Genomic DNA, 20,732 nt, shown 5'->3' with positions numbered 1-20,732 from the left:
CTTGTAGAATGGCAACCATTTTGCAAACTCTGACTTGATGTGTAGTGCACACACAGGCTGTGGCTTCTGTTGGTAGCTAGGGAGACACTGAGAGCCTTCAGAATGTGTTTGAACCCTTGCACGTTTGAACCCTTGTATGCTCGTGTGGCTGAACGTCAGGTTTTATAAAAGGTGGTTCAGACTTTGAAATGTTTTCAGGATGTCCATTGCTGACCTCATACAAACATTTTGGTTGTGCTTTTTGCAGTTTGTCAGCAATGTGAGGAACTTTTCAGAGGTGCAATTGTTCCTACAGATACACAGCATTATACTGGAAGTCATGAAGAAACAAGTTTAGGCTTTAGGATTTTATTTACACAGAATTTTAACTAAAAATGAGTCAGAGGTTTAGCAGTGACTAGGAGGTCAGCTTCACTGTACTTTTTTAATACGTATCTAATTTAAACTTCTCATCTGATGATTTTTTTTAAAATAGCTATTTTCTTTGGTCAGGCCATATATTTTTCTGATGCAACACTTTTGATGTTTCAGACTTAAGAAAAATCAGATTTGTGATGCTGTACCTTTCTATGGGTCAGTATTCTAACAGTGTACTGAGTCTGTGTGGGAGGGAGTTAACTTTTTTGGTAGCAGTCCCTGTGATGCTGCATTTTGGATTTGTGGGTAGAGCAGTACTGATAGCATGATGGTGTTTTAACTGTTGCTGAACAGAGCTTGCACAGTATCAAAGTTTTCTCTTTTACCTGCTCTGCTCCCACCTCAGCAAGTTAAACTGAGGATAGGCAAGATGTTGGGAGGGCATGCAGCCCAGACAGCCAGCCTGAGCTGACCAGAAAGCTATCCCCTGCCATATAAAGTCATGCTCAGCTATAAAAAACTGAAGTAGAGAAAGAAGAGAAGGGGATGTTTGCCTTTATCTTGACCTTATCTTGACTCAGACAGTTTTTAGCTTCTGCTCTTTCTTCTCTTTCTTCTTCTGCTGGGGCATGGGTAGCAGGTAGTGAGCATCTTTGTGGGTGTTTGGCTGCTGGCCAGACAGGGTCAGCCCGCAGCAACCACCTTCAGTTATTATTGTACTGAGGCATTCAAGCTTAGAATTTAGTTACTTCACTCTTTCCCTGTAGTCAGAGGACAGAAGCTAGCATCTGTTTCTTAAAAGCCTCTTTAAGACTATTTCTGTCTCTCAGGTTGACAAGTTCTATGATTTGATAGTGAAAAGCCAAATGCCTGTGGGATGTATGGAGGTTACAGATCTGTGCAGTCCTGAGGCTCTCCCCACTCGAAGGCTGCTCAGTAGATCACGTTTCTTGCAAATTTTAGGCAGGGCTTACGAGGCTGCTTATTAGTACTGTGTAAAACCTAATACAAGGAAGTGCTATTGTTCCAGAAGATGGTATATACCATATTATTTTTCTGCTTAGTGAAAAATAACTAAAGATGTATTTTCAAAATAAAATTACTAAAATGGAAAATATAAGGAAAAGTTGCTTATAATGTTGCTTTTAAAAATGGATTTTATAACACACTGAGTTTTTCACAGTGTTCATTGGGTGAGGGAAATTGAAGTCACGATGCAATTTCCTCTGAACTAGGACAGATGGATGGTAGTATTAGGCCAGTACAAACATTTTGTTAGCTCACTATTTCATTTTGAAGAGTGGCCAGCAGCACATGCTTTCAGAAACGTTAAGCAAGCCGGGCCATCAGGTAATGATACTCCCCCACAGTCTCTCTCCCCTGTCTATTTGCAGTTGAAGGTCTTCCACTGTCATAGGAACTCCTTTTTTGAAAAGCATTTGAAAAGAAGGAAGGGTACTGAAATACTCAAATCTCCCTTTTCTCTTAAAGGTGATCCCAGATCTTAAGCAGCAAGTTTCTGAACTTGAAAATCAAAAATTAGATCTTGAAAACCGTCTTCAGGAACAGACTGCAAAGCTGAAAGGTAAAGTAGAAATATGGTCTCAGTGGTTCAGTTGTTTAAGATGAACCTTCTGAATTCCATAGGTTCAATTTTTTTTTAAGAGCTGAAGTAGTATTACATGACAACTTCATTGCCATATTACTTAAGGTTTGGATGTCTACAAGTGTATTCAATAGGACTCTGCTAAGAATATATGTAGTAGAGTATGCACTTTGGGAACAATCAAAAATGAAAGAATCTTGGAAATTAAGGCATTGATTTGTGAGGTGGACTTTAGGTGATGTTCAGAAATTCAGAGTGGGAGACAGAAAAGTTCCTGCTAAATTTGCTTGTTTTAAAGTTCTCAATTTAGGAAGGCATACCTTGTGGAGGATTCTTAGTGCCTCAGAACTGCAGCATCTTCCCAGGCAACCAGTTTAAAACCTGCAAGTAGTTTTACAGCCAATCACAAAAAGTTAGGAGTGTCAAAATTCCTCATTCCATACAATTTTCTGTGTGGTGTGGAATAGTCAGATTTTTCCCTGATACATTGTCTAGCATTTAATTTAATTGAATCCTAGAATCATAGAATGGTAGGGGTTGGAAGGGACCTTTAGAGATCATCTAGTCCAACCCCCCCTGTGAAAGCAGGTCCACCTAGATAAGGTTGCATAGGAACTTGTCCAAGCGGGTCTTGAAGGCCTCCAAAGAAGGAGATTCCACATCCTCTCTGGGCAGCCTGTGCCAGGGCTCCCTCACCCTCACAGTGAAACGGTTTTTTCTTATGTTTAAATGGAACTTTTTGTGTTCCAGCTTCATCCCATTACCCCTTGTCCTGTTGTTAGATATCATAGAAAAAAGGGATGTCCCAACCTCCTGGCATCCACCATCTAGATATTTGTAATTATTAATAAGATCCCTCCTCAGTCTCGTCTTTTCTGATGGAACAAAATTATGAGTGTAAGAAGACATTTACTGAATACTAGTACAGAACACTAAGCAAAAATGATTTTGTTGGTTTTTTCCTTTCTTTTGGGACTTGTCACTAATTATTATGGAAACACAATGAAAGAGCTCTCTAATCGGCTGCCCTGTGAGTTAGAAGGCAACAGAACACACAGAAGGTAAACATATCGGTTTACTTTTTTTTAATGTAAAAAATGTAGTTGCTATACTCTAAGGTAGCAAACTCACTTAAACACTTTAAAGCACCACATTCAGTGTAAGATTTGCCTTACAGACTTCTGTACAGTTAATAAGTAATGGACAAGTATGATATAACTATGCTTTAAAGAAGAACAAAAGACAAAGCTTCTTATCTATTTTTAGAACTAATGAAGCCCAGAATGAAGTAGACATAAATGAGAGACTGAAAGTCAAAACCCAAGAAATGGAGGGGCTGAGCAATGGTTTGGTGCAAAATGAAATCCAGGATGAAGTACAAAGCAAGATAAAGCAGGAGACAACTCGACTTACTGCAGAAAACATGGTGAGGAAATGAAGTCATCATTAAGAAACTGTATCTGAAATGCAGGATAAAAAGAAAGAAATCGTGATTTTGTGTTATGAACAGGATGTTTTCTCAATTCATTGGGAGAGAAAAAAGATGTCAAAGTTTTATGATTCTTCCACCAAATAGAAGTAAAAGCACATTATAGCACTCTCTGATTATGGCCATAAAACGTGGGGATATAAGGCATTTAAAAATTGTGATTGTTCTGAACTCGATGACTTTGATTATTACAGGAACTTGAAGAAAAACTAGACATGAAAAATAGAATAATAAAAAAATTGGAGGATCAGATAAAAACTCTTACCAAGACTATTGAAAAAGGTAAGATATTGTTATGTTAGGAGGGTTTTTAAATAGCTATGAATGTTCAGTGTGTGTTTGAAGGAAAGCATATTTTTTTTAAAAAAAGGTAGGATTTGGGACAGGGTCAGAAATGTAAAACATCAGAAAAACACAGTCATCAGCAGAACCATCAACAGAAATTGCATAAAAGTCCTTTACTGTATTATTTTTTTCCCAGCTAAATAGTGGGCATATATGGGACCTAGACTGTACCCTAAAGATTAAGCTAAAGGCTTAAGGTTCTGTCAGTCCACTCACACAAACTGTCTCTGAACCAACAGAATGTTAGTTTTGCATCAGATAAGTAACTCCTCCCATTAGCCTTCAAATGGCAGATGGTTCCTGATATGAAGTTAGTTTGTACAAAATTCCTATATAGCAAGTAATTGTTCACCATAGAACACTTAAAAATATTGCTGAGGTGACTAATGTAGAGATGTATTGATGCTGGTTTTTTGTCTTATTAATGCAAGTAATTCCACTGAATCCAGTGAAACTATTCACATGAATAGTGTAAATGTTATTTAACTCCCAATGCTTGGAACCATAGGCTAACAACATGATTATGACCAATGCCCATACTCTGTTTATGTAGATAAAAGTGCTTTCCTCCAATAGCTTGTTCTCACATGAAAATAGCTTAGCTGCCAGTAATGGTGATTTTGTGTTTGACAGCTGAAGTTCATGTGCCAACTCTGTCCAAAGAGTACATTGGAATGATGGAGTACAAGAAAGAGGATGAAGAAAGGATCATCCAAAATCTGATCCTCGGTATTTTAGTAACACTTCAAATGTTACCAGTAGCCGGCGATACTCGGTGGAGCAGACTGTAACAAAACCTACAAGGCACCGTGTTTCACTGATGTTCACTGTTGCCTTTTCCCCCACTCTCGTATCATCAATTGGAGGCCCTATATTGCTCTTTTTCTACTGCCAGACATTTCAAGGACAGAAGTGCTTTATCTGTGTAAAAATCATTTGTCTGACTCTATATAATTCTGACTCTATTATCTTTCTTATTATTCATTCTCTTATAAGATTATAAATCTCAAGAGCACACCAGAGACTTGAATTTGCTTTCTGCCTGGTCTTCTACTAAGCCTGTAAGTTACTGGGCTTATATCCATGTGTGATGGATTACTTTTCTGTCTGTCCTTTCCTTGTCATTTCCCTTCACTGAAAGGAACTATACTTTCATGTTTCTCTTGGAGAGGAATTTTGTCCTTCATCAGAGTTGTTTTATGATACCAATTTTACTGCTTTTTGCATTATCTTACAGTTAATAGTAAACTTGACAATTTTTCCATGTGCATTAGTAATTTTATTTAAATATTGCTTGAAAGCAACATCTTCCTTTTCTTCTCACCTACTTCAGCCTTATGAATGTTTCCATCCTTGTGAATAAAAGTGTTTCATTACGCAGTGATAGAATTTGTTGGGGCCTCCAGTGGGTAGTTAAATGCAAATTGCTTTTTGACACTGTCCTGTCCAGCATAGCCCCTGCTGGACCTTAAAATTTGCTATAATACTCTCCTACCTCTCTTATATGAACAGTAGCTTAAACAGAAGTTTTCAGAAACAAGCAATTCATCAGTACATCAATTAGCAAGTGACTGGACACTGAAGAAAAGAAACCTGTAGTGCTTGCCTTTTTTAGAATGGTACATTGAATCATCGAGTTTTTATATAATAAACCTGTTGACTCTCCTTTATGCAGATTTAAAGCCACGTGGAGTTGTAGTTAATATGATCCCTGGCCTTCCAGCTCACATCCTATTCATGTGTGTGAGGTATGCAGACTATCTGAATGATGCTGACATGCTGAAATCTTTTATGAACGTAACCATTGATGGTATCAAACAAGTTTTTAAGGTAGGAATTATGTTTGGCTGTACTCTAATTTTTGGGAATTTTTAATGTAAGGTTTACAAGATACATGCTTATACCTGGGGAATATCGACACTTTCATTGGCTAGCATTCCTCTAATAGAATAATAATAATTAGTGACACTCTTTTCGAAGTTTGCAATAGTATCCTTGTAAGCCTCCAGACAAGCTTCTCCTGTGCTTGAACACAGAATGCACAGAATCCAGTAACATAAATTGTTTCTATCCGAAGAGTTTGTTGATAAAATCATTTAAAGTGTTTTACATTTCACAATGAGCAGCTAGATACCAGCACTGGTAAAAGTTGGAATGGAGAGAAATGAAAGTTAATATGCCTGGCAGCAGGTGGCTATTGGAATTTTAAGAGTTTTTTGCACTGCCATTTTGATAGAATAATGGGAGATTTTTGACGTATCATTTGGTACTTCAGCATTACTACTCAAACGATTAAAGTTACATTGCCAGCCATGTTACAAAATCAAGTTATAAAGAAGAATTGTTAGCCTATTCTCTCATCTACATAACAAATTCAGCTATGTGAATGCTTTATTACAGATTTATAATGCAGTAAAACACTATACATGCTTTGTAGCACAGCCAGGAGCGGACCATGGTTTATAGAGTTAAATTTGCTGTATAGAGAATGCTTACAGTTTGTTCACAAACAAATTTATTTCACAGTTTATCCATTAGGAAAAATATATGTTTACTTAGCTAAGAAAAAAAGTTCCCCGTACTCACAGAGTTGTGTTTGTGTGTAGTTCAGTTTTGTTTGTGTATACTGGTGGCGTTCACACTTTTTTTACAGGAAGACTTCTGGTACACTACAACACAATGCTTAGAAATGGGTAAAACTGTGTAGTTTGGGCTAATTTATTAGACTTGGTGTTTACCAAATAGTATATTTGAATACACTTAGTATAGAAGAAGCATCTTTGCTGTGTGTGTCAGCCTGAAAACAGCATGATTTGTTCAACTAGCATGTAATAAGTGCTGTATGCTTCTGCTATAGATAGGCTCTGTTATACCAGTTCTGTAATGGTCTCAAGTTTAGTTATTAAATTAACTTCAGGAGACAATACCATTATAAGATTGCATTACTTGTAATTTTCAGGAACATTCAGAAAACTTTGAGATGCTGTCCTTTTGGCTCTCCAATACCTATTATTTTCTCAACTGTTTGAAGCAGTACAGCGGGGAAGAGGTAGGACTAATTGAATCAAATCATTTCATCGCCTTTAGCAGATTGGAATTGAAATTCAATATAATGATAATAGATAATTATTCACCAGTTTACCACTGTTCCTTCCAGATATTTACATATTTAGGTTGCTCTGCAGTGTTTTTTTATGTCTTACACAAATCATAAGACTAAGTGCTGAAGTGGGTTAAAAACATTCTATGGAAAGCACTGCTTCAATCGGATTCTTGCATATGAGTTTAATGTGAGCTGGTCTACAGATGTCCAGCTACATCTAGAGATGAAAAACAGTTTTACTATTTTTTGTGACTATTCAGATTCCTGCTGCTACCATAATAAGGTTCTATCCTGAGATTAAAAATGATTTAAATTCCTTTAAATTGAAAATCCTTACCATATTTCTTTTGCTAAGTTTTATCAGCCTAGGTAGACTGCACTGAAATATCTGTAGATGCTTAAGAATACAATCTTCAGGATTAAAGTTAAGAGAGGAGATACCATAAAGCCTTGTAATGACAGTAGCTGTAACAGTACTCCCTCTCGTGGTCATATCGATAACATCTGAAGAGCAGTGGAGAGCTGAAAACATTTAAACTTGATTACTCAGGATCTTAGTTGCAAGAGTAGGCAAAGGTCTGAATCCAGGATTAGCTACTCTGTTTCTAATGAACATTCAAGACTTTACACAAGTTAGGATACCATCTAGATTTTTGAAGCCAGAAGTTTCCTGATGAAAAGCCCAAAAATGAAATCTTTTTGCACCAATAAAATGTTTTTTTTGTTGTTTGCCAGTACAGTTTAAAGAATTCAGGTTTATCTTTTCTTTGGAAGGAAGAGTAGGATGATTTTTTTTTTTTGTTTAAGTGATCTAGAAATTACTCCAAAGTTCATTGAAATCTGTGTGTGTCTTTCCTATGGCTTTAGCAGGCTTTAGGAACAGAGTAAACATCCATATAACTGGAAAATTAAGTACCTGAAGCCCAGAACTGGAAGCATCCATTGCAGTTACTATAGCTTTGTCTCATTCTGAGACTGTGCTCAGCTGTAGATAGAATAAGTTACTCTAACATATGTATTACATCATAGTATCAATTTATAATCAAAATACACATTATGTCTAATAATTATATTTACAACTTACTTGTAGGAATTTATGAAGTGTAACACTCCATGTCAGAATAAGAACTGTTTGAAGCATTTTGATCTCTCAGAATACAGACAAATTCTTAGTGATCTGGCCATTCGTATCTATCACCAGTTTATTATTGTAATGGAGAACAATCTTCAGCCCATGATAGGTAAGACAGCAGTAATCCAAACAGACTTCAATGTAGCTTGTGAAGTATACTAATAAATAATAAATGGCTGCAAAGGATGGGACAGACTTCTTACTCCTGTTGATTTATGCATATGTGTACCTGCATGTATGTTTCCTTACATTATCAATTCCACTCAATGGGATGTCTCCACAGACTTTGGAACACTTTTTCCTCACATTTCCTAGTGTGGGACAGGGCTTTCAAGCTGAACAACATTCTAGAAAAACAAAAAGCTTTCAAAACTCTTATGTGTTCCAGAAGCCTTTGTCAGTATCTTGTTTTTCTTGTATCATTTAACTTTTAAAATGTCCTAAAGGTAGGTTTTGTTCAATAGTTAATGTAACTTAGGAGTTTCATCTTATCAGTTATTTTCTGTTGTATTTCAGTACCAGGCATGTTGGAATATGAAAGTCTTCAGGGAATTTCTGGCCTGAAACCCACAGGGTTCCGTAAACGTTCTTCTAGTATAGACGACACAGATACCTACACAATGACCTCTATCTTGCAACAGCTCAGCTATTTTTATAGTACTATGTGCCAGAATGGCTTGGACTCTGAGCTTCTAAAGCAAGCAGTGAAGCAGCTTTTCTTTCTGATTGGAGCTGTCACCCTCAATAGTCTCTTCCTCCGCAAGGACATGTGCTCATGTAGAAAAGGAATGCAGATAAGGTAAAGCCAGTAAAGTTTCAGCAAGCTTGAGAATGAATTTTTAACACTTCTATGTCTCTTCAATCTAAGTTCTGTAACCATTCTGCTGGAAGTAGCCAAATGTATTTTACTCTTTTTAAAACAGATCTTTGCATTTTGGGCTGAACTTTCTCAACATAATACAGATTGATCATTCCATAAAAGCACTAATGGAGGAAAAGACAGAGAATATTGTAGTCTGGGGTTTAAAGTACAACACAGTTAGGATTCTTTCCATTCTGATTCACTCATGATGTAACTAATAGTATTTTAAATCCTTTTTTGCTATTTGTAAACAAGTGCAGCATCTCCTGAATGGCAGACAGACAAAAGCTGACTTGTATTTTTTCTGCTCTGTGACAAGAAAGAAATTGAGACAGAACCTTTCAGGATGTAGATTGGGCATCATCTGTCTTGTTAGAGCATCAAGAGAACATGCTTGTAACTGCTTTGCAGCAGATACAGTTCATTTGTTCAGCATTAGACAGTTGGCAGACTAAGGTGAAAGAAAATCAGTAAAATCTTGACCCATCTGGGAATATTACTAGAAGAGAGCTGCTTTAACCTTTAGGTTATCAGTTATAATCCCAGCCCTGCTCTGAAGAGTGCAAAGATTGTTCTCAGTTGTAAATGAGTATTTGAAAGATGTATAGTGCTACAGTGTAATAGGCAATGCCAGTATATATTAATAATTTTCATTAAACAACAGCTAAATTAATAACTTTGTTTCTATTATTGAAGCTTTAATAAATAATAAACCAAAAGAATTTAAATATGCAAGGGATTAAACTTACAGCTCAATAAGCCAATAAATGTTTTATTTTTTGTGACCTACAGGTATGGTTGTTAACTTCAAATGCATGAATTTGAATATAGCATTAGAAGAGCATTCTAAAGAAGTCTCTCATGTAACTTACTTGTTAGGCAGAACCTGACATTTCTGTTGTTCATTCATGGTTAAACACAGATGTAATATCAGCTACTTGGAAGAATGGCTTAAGGACAAAAATCTTCAAAGCAGCAATGCCAAAGAAACTTTGGAGCCTCTATCTCAAGCAGCCTGGCTCCTTCAGGTCAAAAAGATCACAGATGATGATGCCAAGGAAATATGTGAACACTGCACATCCCTTTCTACTGTGCAGGTAATGAACCATCCGTTTTCTTCTGACAGCACCAAATTCAGTCTTAGCTATCTACAATAATTTATCGAAAAGAGCTGTAGGCCTTTCATTTGAGAAGAATAGCATTCCTCAGCATTCCACATCTCCACTTGTTACATTTCATTTTTAAGTCCTTATTCCTGATTTATAGCATTTTAACTGCTCCTGGAGTGAATACTTGCCTGCTTTATTCTATCCTGTGTTTTTATTCCACGGTTTATCTCCTTTGCTTTGTCACAAGCTTATTTGTTGTTGCTTCCCTTAATTGAATCGTTTTTTTCTACATCTCCTTGATACTGCTGACATTTCTGGAAATGAGTCATAGCAATTATATGTAACCACTCATTAGGTGACCAATCAAAATTAAGTCTTTATTGTAAAATTCTTCACTGAAACTTGAATTTAAACATCAGTGAAGATGTTGTGTTACTGCTTTTTAATTTTTGTCTTCTCACTTTTTGTGACATACTAAAATAGTCCTTTCCTATTTGAACAGATAGTTAAGATCCTCAACTCATACACTCCAATAGATGATTTTGAGAAAAGAGTGACTCCATCATTTGTTCGTAAAGTCCAGGTAGGAGCTACATCTATTATTTCTCATATCCAAGTTACAGGACACTCTGTACAGTTTTTGATGCTACATAGTTGCACTTGACCTTTACATCATATTTTTACTAAGTTTCTCAGCTTCTAGACGCTTGGAACTGATCAAAACAAGTGTCTTTAACGTCATGTGAAAGCAAGATTTGCAATGTACTGGTTTTGCTTTGACTCTTAATACAATATTTTCTAACCCTTTCTGTTACAATTTCAGGCTCTGCTAAACAATCGTGAGGATGTTCCACAGCTGATGCTCGATACCAAATACCTCTTTCAAGTGACGTTTCCTTTCACCCCCTCTCCACATGCCTTGGAAACGATACAAGTCCCCAGCAGCTTCAAACTTGGCTTTCTCACAAGGGTTTAATAAAGCAAATGCATTGGTATTTCCTCTGAGATTATATCAACACAGACAGACTTTCACAGTTCATTTTCCAGCTGGTGGATAGTATAGCAGTTTGCAGTGAATGAAACTGTTAAAAACTTGTTCTTCAGTCAATACATAAAAAGTAGGAATCATTTCAGCTTGTGATTTCCTTCTCTCTTTTCTTACTCTTCTCCCTTACAGTCCTAAAATTATGACTTCAAATCATCGGTAGCACACAAAGCTAACCACACAGATTTTCAGCCCAAACCTGACAAGAAAAGCATTTGTCTGACAAGTTTGCATTGGTGCCCTGTCAGCAGTAGTCAGAGGAGAAGACTGTCATGTGATAAGTGTTATTACTTTGCAATTTTCTTTGCCTTTGCTTCCTCTAACAAGAGAATTTTTTTCCATGGTGATCTATTCATGGCCTTGATATACTGGATCTGTTTTGCCGTAGCTTTCACCCTCCTATACTTCCTATGCCTTTATTCCTTTCATAAAAGAAGTCTTTATAACAGTTCCTTCAGAAGACTGTAATAGGAGGGAAGGGAAGGTCTTTCCACAATTGTTTTTTTTTAAAAATCAATATAAATAGCTACATTGAAACTGGGGAACTGATACCAGCCTAAGAGAATTGCTGTTACAAACCCACATTGTCTTTTTGTAAGCATGCTGGCTTGGATCACTGAATGCTTGCATTGCAGCTTAGGCACACTAGTCAGCCCTTCAGGCAGGGGAAGGGCACAGGTGCTGCTGAAGACAAATTTCAGTTTTGCTCTTTGCAGTTACAAATCTGGATTTTCATATTGGTCATTATAACAGCAAAGTCCAATACAAAATTCCTGTCATGATCTATGTTTGAATTACAAGCTTGTTTCTCTAAAAAACAGGAGTCATGTCTAGTGCAGTGTATTTCAGAATATACACTGAGTATAAACACATGTGCACGTTACCTTTCTCACTTTCCTTTTTGCTGGTTTTGCCTTGGTCTAGACTGACTAGGAGTGAATGCAGCTACTCTAGTCTGGTCCTACTGGTAAACCAAGCTTAATTCCTTACATTTCATCTTTAGTTCATTGAAATTGCAGGATCCTTAAAAGCAGAAGTGGTCCCCTTTAGGCTTTGTTCAACCTTCTCCCTGTAGTCAAGAATGCAACAGTGAGTCTATTTAGTACTGGGTCCTGTCAGAACAACTGGAAAAACAGGATTCACCTCCCCACAATGACAGTCCTTAGAAATTCCTCAATAAATAATGCTAGTTTTCTAGCTAGTCTGTTAGACATTAACATTGAGTATTAAAGCTTTGATATATTTGAAGGATTCTAATTAATTTAGTTAATTTAAACATTACAGGAAGGAACGGGTGATTTTTTTTTTATTACACAGTATTAGTACTGCCTGTTTAATTTCACAGAACAATCTGTAAATACAAACAAGACATAATTCTTGCTATTTAGTGTTCTTGGTGTTTACTGTGTACAGTGATACCATGATTCATGGTGATATCCACAGAGATATCCAGAATACATGTACAAAAATGGTTTGGTTTTGTTCATTAACAAAAAAAAGCTGTACAAATTATCACAGACGTGTAGGTAGACTAATATTTTAATCTGTTAAATAAAAAGTAGCTTTTAAATCAGTTGGTAGTGCTTTGGGTGATGCAATACTTATGTTCTCAGTATGGATCATTTGAAAGAAGTTACCTGGAACTGTGTGTGTATTACTGAATACTGTCAGTCTTGTATCGCACCATAAACATTTATTTAATGGTTCATTTGTTTTGCTGTAACATTGTGTGTCTTCCTGTCAGAACAGTATCCTGTCCTTGGCTCCTGGTGAATTTCTGTAAATATTTTAATGCAAGCTAGTTTTGTTGCTGCAATTTGTACGTAGCCTTTTTTTTGCAGTTAGTGGAGCTGCGTGTCTGATACCTGGGATGGTACAAGTGAAATCACAGCGCACTCTTATGTCTATATCACAAAGAAGCATCAGCAGGTATGTATGACTTCATGGCAAAATTGTTGATCAAGGAAAATTGTTGACATTTTGATGCTAGGTTACTCTGAGAGGTTTGCATGAAGTACACTGTTAACACTCTGTATGCAAAAACCAAAACATATTTTTAAAGGAAAGTTCAAAATGATCAGTGTCTACTGTATCTTGCTTTTGCTGGCAGGAATGCTTTCAGCCTGTGTCTAAGTACAACATTCTGTTTGTTGTCTGTAATTCTTCTAAACACAAGGAGCACTTGTAGTGAAGGCAGATAGATGAAAGAGGCATTACTGTGGTTAAATTTACTAGAATGACAGTAAGAGGCTATTTGATTCAAATGGGAGGGTGCCAAATGATAATCCTTACCACAGCGGGAAAGCAGCAGAATGGCTTATGGTGAGATGTGTAAGATACTATTGGCATCTCTGCATGTGTTTAGACATGCAGCTCCTGAGAACATGACTCGGCTGCATTGATGGTCCCTTTCAGTCTTGTGTTCCTGTAATAGTCCAATAAAGATTAGAACAGGTTACTTTTACCCAAATCTCTGCTGGGCTGAGACCTTTTTTTCTTTTTTTTTTTATTCTAATGGCATGATTCCAGTGGCTCCAGTAGAGCCTCAATACCAGCTGTCACCTTCAACACTCCAAATTTTTTGGACATATTTTTGTGAATTTCAAAAAAAATTTTTCACAGAGTGCAAAAAAGCAGCAATTTTTAATCTTACTGATCTTAAATTTATTGTCTTAAAACATGTGAACAGTAAAAATATATCCAAAGAAAAACCATCATGGAGACTAACGAAGTTGTTTGACTACATTCCAGTAAGAATATGAACTAAACTTAACATTGACTGTTGCTATTTGTCAGCATGTCAGCTTGATAGTTGAAAAAATCAGTCACATCCCCAGTATGTTTAAACTTTGACATTTGGAAACAATTAAAAAAAAATGCTGTATGGAACAGGCAGGTAATATCTAGTTTGCTTAATAGTTTATGTTCTTTTCTACACTCTGAAAGATGGCAGTTAAAGCCTTTAAACTTCAATCATCAATATATAACTGACCTGAGGTGATATAACCACAGGCTGAGCTTTAAATACCCTTTAAGTAGACTTAATAGGAAGGTTGCCTTTCTACGTTAGTAGTTGCATACAGCTTATTTGGCCATCTTGAGACTCTCCAGGTTCTTGCGGTTTGTAAAGGTGGGTAATTTTGGATACTTATCATTCATTGTACAGAATTTCTCTCTAAGTAGCGTAATTCTGAATGTTTCACCATTGTTAAATTTCTACAGTAGCTTTAAAAACCTGGTTAGGCTGTAGCACAAGAAGTTCTAATCTTTTTAGTTTAGTTTAGTTTTTAATATTTTTTGTTTAAATAGTTTATATCTTTATAAAATAGTACACAAATCCACCATTACAATCAATGTCAGGTATAATACTGCTTTTTCATTATTCAGAAGTTTTGCTGACTTCTTTTGTAGCAAAATTTTGTAATATGTCACATTCTCAGATGAAGTAAAATAGTGTGAGCAGGAATGCTTCACCCTGTATGTTACTCCATCAAATTCTCACACTTTATCAAAGATTAATTCTGCCCAGAATATTTATTCCAAGCCTAACAGATCCTTGTTTAAAGTCTGTACATCTAGTAATGCTGTTTTGTTAAAATAAGATGGCTTTTTTCCTTGTAATATCTTCTTTTGCACTTCTGAAGTGAAAATTTTCATTCCAAAGTCTAGTTGGCCTAGTGTCTTAAGGCTTCACACCAGGTATAGAAATATGTGATTACAGCACCTGAGTTGCCTTTGGTGTCAACCACTAATTCTAAGAACCTTGGAAAAACAGGTTATTCAGTTGTAAATGTCCCATTTTAAAAATCTAGCAGAACTGAGCCCTGGTGCTGTCACTTTAAAGCTGTGAACACTACCTAGCACAGAGGTGGTCTCTGAAAGGATGACAACTTATGGTCTCAGGCATACTGTTTACAAAAGAATGCATTAAAAAACTTCATGACATATTTGTTACTTTTCATCAGATGGAATATAAACCTCCTCAGCTGTGTGTAGCTGATTGAAATGCCCATGCAGATTGGATATAAAGGCACTATAGTTCCTTTCAGGATAGGTTGCTTCCCACACATTTTGGGATGAATTTATGCATCTCCTGGAGACAACAGCAAAGCTTTAATTGACTGGATTATGGGCAGGATTTCTGAGTTCATCATCTCATTTTTCATGTAGTCCACTGAAATATTTAAGCAGCAGAATGCAGGCAGGTGCATCAAGTTTGGTTTGGTTTGGTTTTTGTGTAATATCCAGCCAAACAAATTCTAAAATCTGAATTGCTCGTTGGATTTCTTTTGCTTCACTTAAATCCCTCTTGCAATAGCTTCTTTTAATCATTAGCCATAAACTCATTATCTGTGTATGTATCTACATAATGTTAAAAGCTTTCATTTTAGAAGTGGTGAAAGGTCCCATTTTCACTATGAAAAGTGTACAGAGAAAAGGGACACTACAGTATTATTCCTGTTTATTTTTTGGATTCTCAAGTAGTTTTTTTAATTCTCCATTGACAATAGTGCTTTGATCCTAGAGATGCCTGGCTTGAGAACAAAAGTGTGTTCATAATGACCCAGCTTTCAGTGTACTTGAAGCATCAGTTTCTGTTCAAGCAGCACATTGTTCATAATATTTTTGTAGCTGCTGACTGAATCCTAGGTCATCTTTTCAGCTTTAAAAATAATACACGTTATTGACTATTTAATCATGCAGGGGGAAAACAGTAACTATTGATTGGTTCAGATTTCTCACAAATCCAGCTGTTACACGTTTCTGGTTAATGTCTGCTGACAGTAGTTAAGTGAAAACTGAGTAATCTCCTTTCATGCAGTGAATTCAGTGCACAGTGCATTAGAACAATGTGTCATTGGTGCACATTAAAACACAATATATTTTTGCTTTGTGTTTTTCTTCATAAAACATAATCTGCAGAGCATGTGACTGTCTTGTATATAGTGACAGCTCATCAAGTTTGAGAGATTAGCCACAGAGAGAGATTATCCAGACTACAGATGTCTGCATACAGTCTAAGCTGCATTAGCAGAGCAGTAGTGGGAAGCTTTGTGCTGGACTGGAATGCACTCTTTCCTTTTTCTCTATCTCTTTCAGCTCTCTCCAACTGCAAAGATGGACCAGACCTTTTTAGCAGTTGTATTTGGCCCGTGTGACAAGTGCTTCAAAGAGAAGCCTCTTAGGGCTGTTTACATCAAGTCAGAACAACTCAGCTACTGCTCACTATGTGTGGAAATGGTACGTTATTGATTTTATTGGCCAGACTCTGGAAAACACTGTAAAAATGGGGGTTGGATGTACTAATGGTTTGTTAGGTTGTATTGTTCTGGACAGCGAGCATTGCTAGGCCTATAGATTGCCACACAAACACCTCTGCAGACATCTGGTGCTTCCATGAGCCTGAAACAGAGGTGACCCTGGAGTTGAGAATACTTTTTATGATTCTTGATTGGAAAATGGCCACAAGCTTTTTCCCTTAGGGTACCACCTTCCCCAACTGGCCAAATGTCATGTGCCTGTTCAACTCTGCTCTGAGGTAGATGTCTGCAAGTCTACTTGGCCTTGAGTGTTTCCCATTACCTTTAACAGAACAAAAAAACCAGTGAAACTATTGTAATAAACTCATTCACTAAGTGACTGGAGATATGAAGTTCATCTAGCCTGTCTCAACAACAATGGAACACAAATGAAGTGCTCTCTGAACCACTTCATGGCCCACATTTCATACTGAGACTGTGTGGTCTCATATGCTATGTGCAGTACTTGGTTGAGAAATTGAAGTAGCTACAATAAGGATAAGGTGGGAAAAGGTTGCACAAGAGTGGAGTGTCTTCTGTTACCATGTGTGTGTATCACCACAGAAGAGGGGGAGATTAGCAAACCTGCTAGCCTGACCAACAGGTCCTGCCAGAATTACCTGCATGGAGAAGAGAGGATGTTGGAGGCCTTCTCACCTCCAGCATTTACTACTGAGGTGATGTCCCACTCCCATGGTAGAGAGCACTGTTCTAAAGTGATCATGGGTGAGGTTTTTAGATGAAATACAAAGCAAAGGTCACGAACCTGTGTGGCTACTGAAGGACTGGTCTCCAAAACTCCTTTTGTAAACTTAAGAATTTAGTTGTTCTGATTTACACTTCAGCTTGGAGTAGTATTCTTTTATCTTCCTCAACCATTGTGTATTATCAGTTGACAAAGTCATCCTTCACTGTTTCCTCCTCTGAACTGGTCTCTGCCATGACTGATTAGGGTCCAATACTTTGTTGTATTTGAGTGTCAGATGAAAGGATCTCTGCAGGAATGCTAAAAGCTTTAATAGCTGTGTTTACAAAACACTTTTACAGGCAGATGGGAGCACTGATTTGGTGATTGGGTTGGTGGTGCAGTGTGTACAGTTCACTGGCTGACGCAGCACATTTTCATGCCTTACATTGTTTAGGAGGAAATTTAGATGTAATGACTGCAAGACAAAAGACAGTCCCTTCCTGGTTTATTTGCTTCTCCCGACTTTGAAATTGCTGCTTTGTTCAGGTCCTTCTTGGCCAACACCTATAAATACCTATTTATTTAGTACATTTTTATATGACTTGATAAAAGCATGCTGGAATTGCAGGAAACAGGCTCATTGTTATTTACAGTTCCTGCAACTTTCTCATTATTTGCCTTATGGGACCTAGACTTTTCCCGACTGGACCAGCCACTAGGTGGACACAGGTTGAGACTTCAGGAAGCATTGTGCCAGTACCTAACAGCCTGTGGGGCTTCTTATTAGCACTGCGGTCAGATCTTGGGCTTTCTGGTAGATCATAGAATCATAGAATGGTAGGGGTTGGAAGGGACCTTTAGAGATCATCTAGTCCAACCCCCCTGCCAAAGCGGGTCCACCTAGATCAGGTCACACAGGAACGTGTCCAGGTGGATTTTGAAAACCTCAAGAGGAGACTCCACACTCTCCCTGGGCAGCCTGTGCCAGGGCTCCCTCACCTCAACAGTAAAATAGTTTTTTCTTATATTTAAGTGGAATTTCTTGTGTTCCAGCTTCATCCCATTACCCCTTGTTCTGTCACTGGATACAACATTAAAAAGTGATACCCCAAGCTCCTGACACCCACCATTTAGATATCTGTAAATATCTGGCTTTAGCCAGATATCTGTAATACAGATATTTAATATCTGTAATAGAGATATTTAAGTATCTGTAAAGATCTGGCTTTAGCATGCCTCTTCATGTTCAGTTTGTAAAAACAAATATTTGTAACATAGAGCGCTCTTTGCACTAGCACTGAAATACATACAGGTAGAGAAATTGTACCCTTTTCTTAACTGATTTGCCAGAGCTGTGGGTATGCTTGGGTTTCCATCAAAATGCACAGTATATCTTTGCCGTATTTGTGCACATTTGTGGATGCATGTGCATGCTGTGGTGTATAATTGGCTGATCTTTTTGCAGCTTCCCAGTCTGCACATGCAATCCCTAATTTCAGTCTAGCAGATGCACACATGCATTTTCATCAGGCAGTGTTTGTCATTTCCCCAAAACCAACATGTACTGAAGGATAAGAGAATTAGAAATTGCCAATTTCCAGGATTGGGATCCTCCTGTTTCAATTGTTTGCCTTTTAGACAAAATAATCTTTTCCCTCTGGGTTTTTCGCCTGCTTTGGAGATTGGTGCTAATCACTAGAAACTCAAATATTGATTGCTGGTTTTGTTTCCCCACAGAAGTGTTAGTAAATTAACTTATAATTTTAAAGGAGACCAGCTGGTGAATTAGTGAGAGTGAAAACTTATTTCAAAGGTCTAACTTTTGAGACAGACAGCAATTTGTGACACACTGTTAGATCCTCAGTTTCCCCAGTGTCCTTACTAATGGAACAGTACCAACATTCTTCTGTGCATCCCCATCACCACAACCTGGTGTATTTGCCATGTGTGGAAGGTAGGTTTATGACTGCAGTAATGACTGGTTTTGCCACAGTTCTTGGTGAATTAATGTTCTATAGCAGCTCCACAGAATAATGCCCTATAGAAAGCTGACTGCTTTCAGAATGGTTACACTAAAATAGCCTCCAAATATGTGAAGCCAGCTTGCCTTTGCTCTATCAGGAAGAGTGAGAGCAAAAACAAAGCTGCCTTGTAAGAAATTGTTCTTGTTTTGGGCAACTTGGAAGCTCACTGCTGCTGAAGACATAGCAGCCAGTTTGGAAGTTGTCAGCATTCTAGGGAATGTTAGTGGTCAGTATGAAGCCACAGCAACAAATACTTTTATGTGCCAGTCGTTACTGGACAATTAATGTATCATAACGTTACAGAGTGGGGTTCAGTTACTTGTTAGTGCTTGTCCACATACCATACCTCCTGTGCAGGATGTCTTCGCAGCCTTTTGTCCTGTGCTGATGTGTATTGAAACTCCTCTAAAAGCAGAGACCAGACGAGGGGAATCTATACTTTAGCTACCTGTGCCGAATTGCCCTTTCAGATTAAACATGCCTTTGGCACAGTGAATTCTAATACTGTGCTAACAAATTATTTACTACTTAACAATTTTTAAAGCAATTGTTAATACATTGTTAAAAGTACATTGCTTTCAGTATTTTACGAAAAGGGAGAAATTAAAAAACCCTAACTGATTACTAAATTATAACATTTTTCTTTCTTTGTTGTCCTCTAAATCAGCCTTACTCTATCCAGTGGTTTTTTGCAGGGTTAGCTAATGACTACATGGGTAGTTAAGCAGCTTGATGAGTAGATGAGCTAAATGCTTAAAAAAAGAGAAATAGATGTTTATGTAGTACAACACAGTTCTATAGCTTGCTCTATTCAGTAGACGCTTCTCTTTCACCTCATGGTCTCTGCTTATCCCTGTCATCTCGGGACTAGTATCATGTATCACTATGAACGTGTGTGGTTCCCAAAGACTCTCACCTTCCATGCTGTTCTTTGTAGACTTTTTAATCCCATTTCCCAGGCAGTGAGATTGTTCATATCGGTAAGGCAAGAAAGCCCGGGCTTTTCCCTATCAGCACTGTGCCAACTGTCTGACACAGAGGCCTTATCTAAGCTAAATCCCTTACAGCTGATGGGTTCCTACCAAGGCAAAGAAATTTCCTATGTTTTTCTTGGATTTAACTTCTGGACCCCTTCAGACTTATCAGGTGCCATAAATAGGGCATTTGTCATAGATTAAAATCCTTTAAAAATTGAGTTTCTTATTCAAAATCCTTCCCTGCCACTCCCCCTGGACACAGCTGCGTTACTGAGTTTAATATAAGTCTAGTTTTTCAGACAGGAAGATAACACACTGGAAGCTTCCTAGCACTTTCCTGCTAAAAAAAGATGCTTTTTTTGGTTTTCTTTTGGTATCACTTTAAAAATACTGAATTTTTATTTCCTTGTCACTGTCAGTGTGCTGGAAAGCATTTCCAAGTGCTGTTTACTCTGAGGGGCTTTGAAGGATGTTCCCATATCCAGCAGCCTGTGAACTCCATAGATGATACTGCCTGCCTTTTTTCTTTTGTCATACTGAATGCAACTGGATCAACTCATTTCAGGATTCAAAATTTCAAGTGCAGGGGTGGGGTTAGGTCACACCAGTTTCTGTAGACAATGAGAAGACTGGAAATACATCCACTGTGTTTGACTGATGTAACCCAGCTCCTGCCTGCAGGTCAGTTGGCCAAG

At 37.5% G+C, this 20,732-nt stretch overlaps 2 protein-coding genes across 3 annotated transcripts in view; both read left to right on the top strand.

The window, feature by feature from the left end:
- Positions 1 to 10,998, top strand: part of MYO5C (myosin VC) — a 36,364-nt gene extending 25,366 nt beyond the window's left edge. Inside the window, exons 30-41 of the mRNA XM_062000387.1 lie at positions 1,849 to 1,942; positions 2,973 to 3,024; positions 3,230 to 3,389; positions 3,647 to 3,734; positions 4,431 to 4,526; positions 5,473 to 5,627; positions 6,757 to 6,846; positions 7,991 to 8,141; positions 8,549 to 8,831; positions 9,817 to 9,991; positions 10,506 to 10,586; positions 10,827 to 10,998. Of these exons, the coding sequence (XP_061856371.1) occupies positions 1,849 to 1,942; positions 2,973 to 3,024; positions 3,230 to 3,389; positions 3,647 to 3,734; positions 4,431 to 4,526; positions 5,473 to 5,627; positions 6,757 to 6,846; positions 7,991 to 8,141; positions 8,549 to 8,831; positions 9,817 to 9,991; positions 10,506 to 10,586; positions 10,827 to 10,979 (1,578 nt within the window). The 3' untranslated portion in view covers positions 10,980 to 10,998. The remainder of the gene's footprint in view (positions 1 to 1,848; positions 1,943 to 2,972; positions 3,025 to 3,229; positions 3,390 to 3,646; positions 3,735 to 4,430; positions 4,527 to 5,472; positions 5,628 to 6,756; positions 6,847 to 7,990; positions 8,142 to 8,548; positions 8,832 to 9,816; positions 9,992 to 10,505; positions 10,587 to 10,826) is intronic.
- An 89-nt stretch (positions 10,999 to 11,087) lies between these two features.
- Positions 11,088 to 20,732, top strand: part of GNB5 (G protein subunit beta 5) — a 31,638-nt gene continuing 21,993 nt past the window's right edge. The window contains exons 1-2 of one of the 2 annotated variants that reach the window (XM_062000388.1): positions 11,088 to 12,977; positions 16,149 to 16,289. In XM_062000388.1, the coding sequence (XP_061856372.1) occupies positions 16,167 to 16,289 (123 nt within the window). In that variant the 5' untranslated portion in view covers positions 11,088 to 12,977; positions 16,149 to 16,166. Of the gene's footprint in view, positions 12,978 to 16,148; positions 16,290 to 20,732 lie in introns of those variants that run through there. The other variant, XM_062000389.1, reaches the window with a different exon arrangement.

Source organism: Colius striatus, chromosome 7 (assembly GCF_028858725.1).
Source record: "Colius striatus isolate bColStr4 chromosome 7, bColStr4.1.hap1, whole genome shotgun sequence".
In the NCBI taxonomy this organism is placed as follows: Eukaryota; Metazoa; Chordata; class Aves; order Coliiformes; family Coliidae; genus Colius; species Colius striatus.
This window is presented reverse-complemented; position numbering and strand designations above follow the sequence as displayed.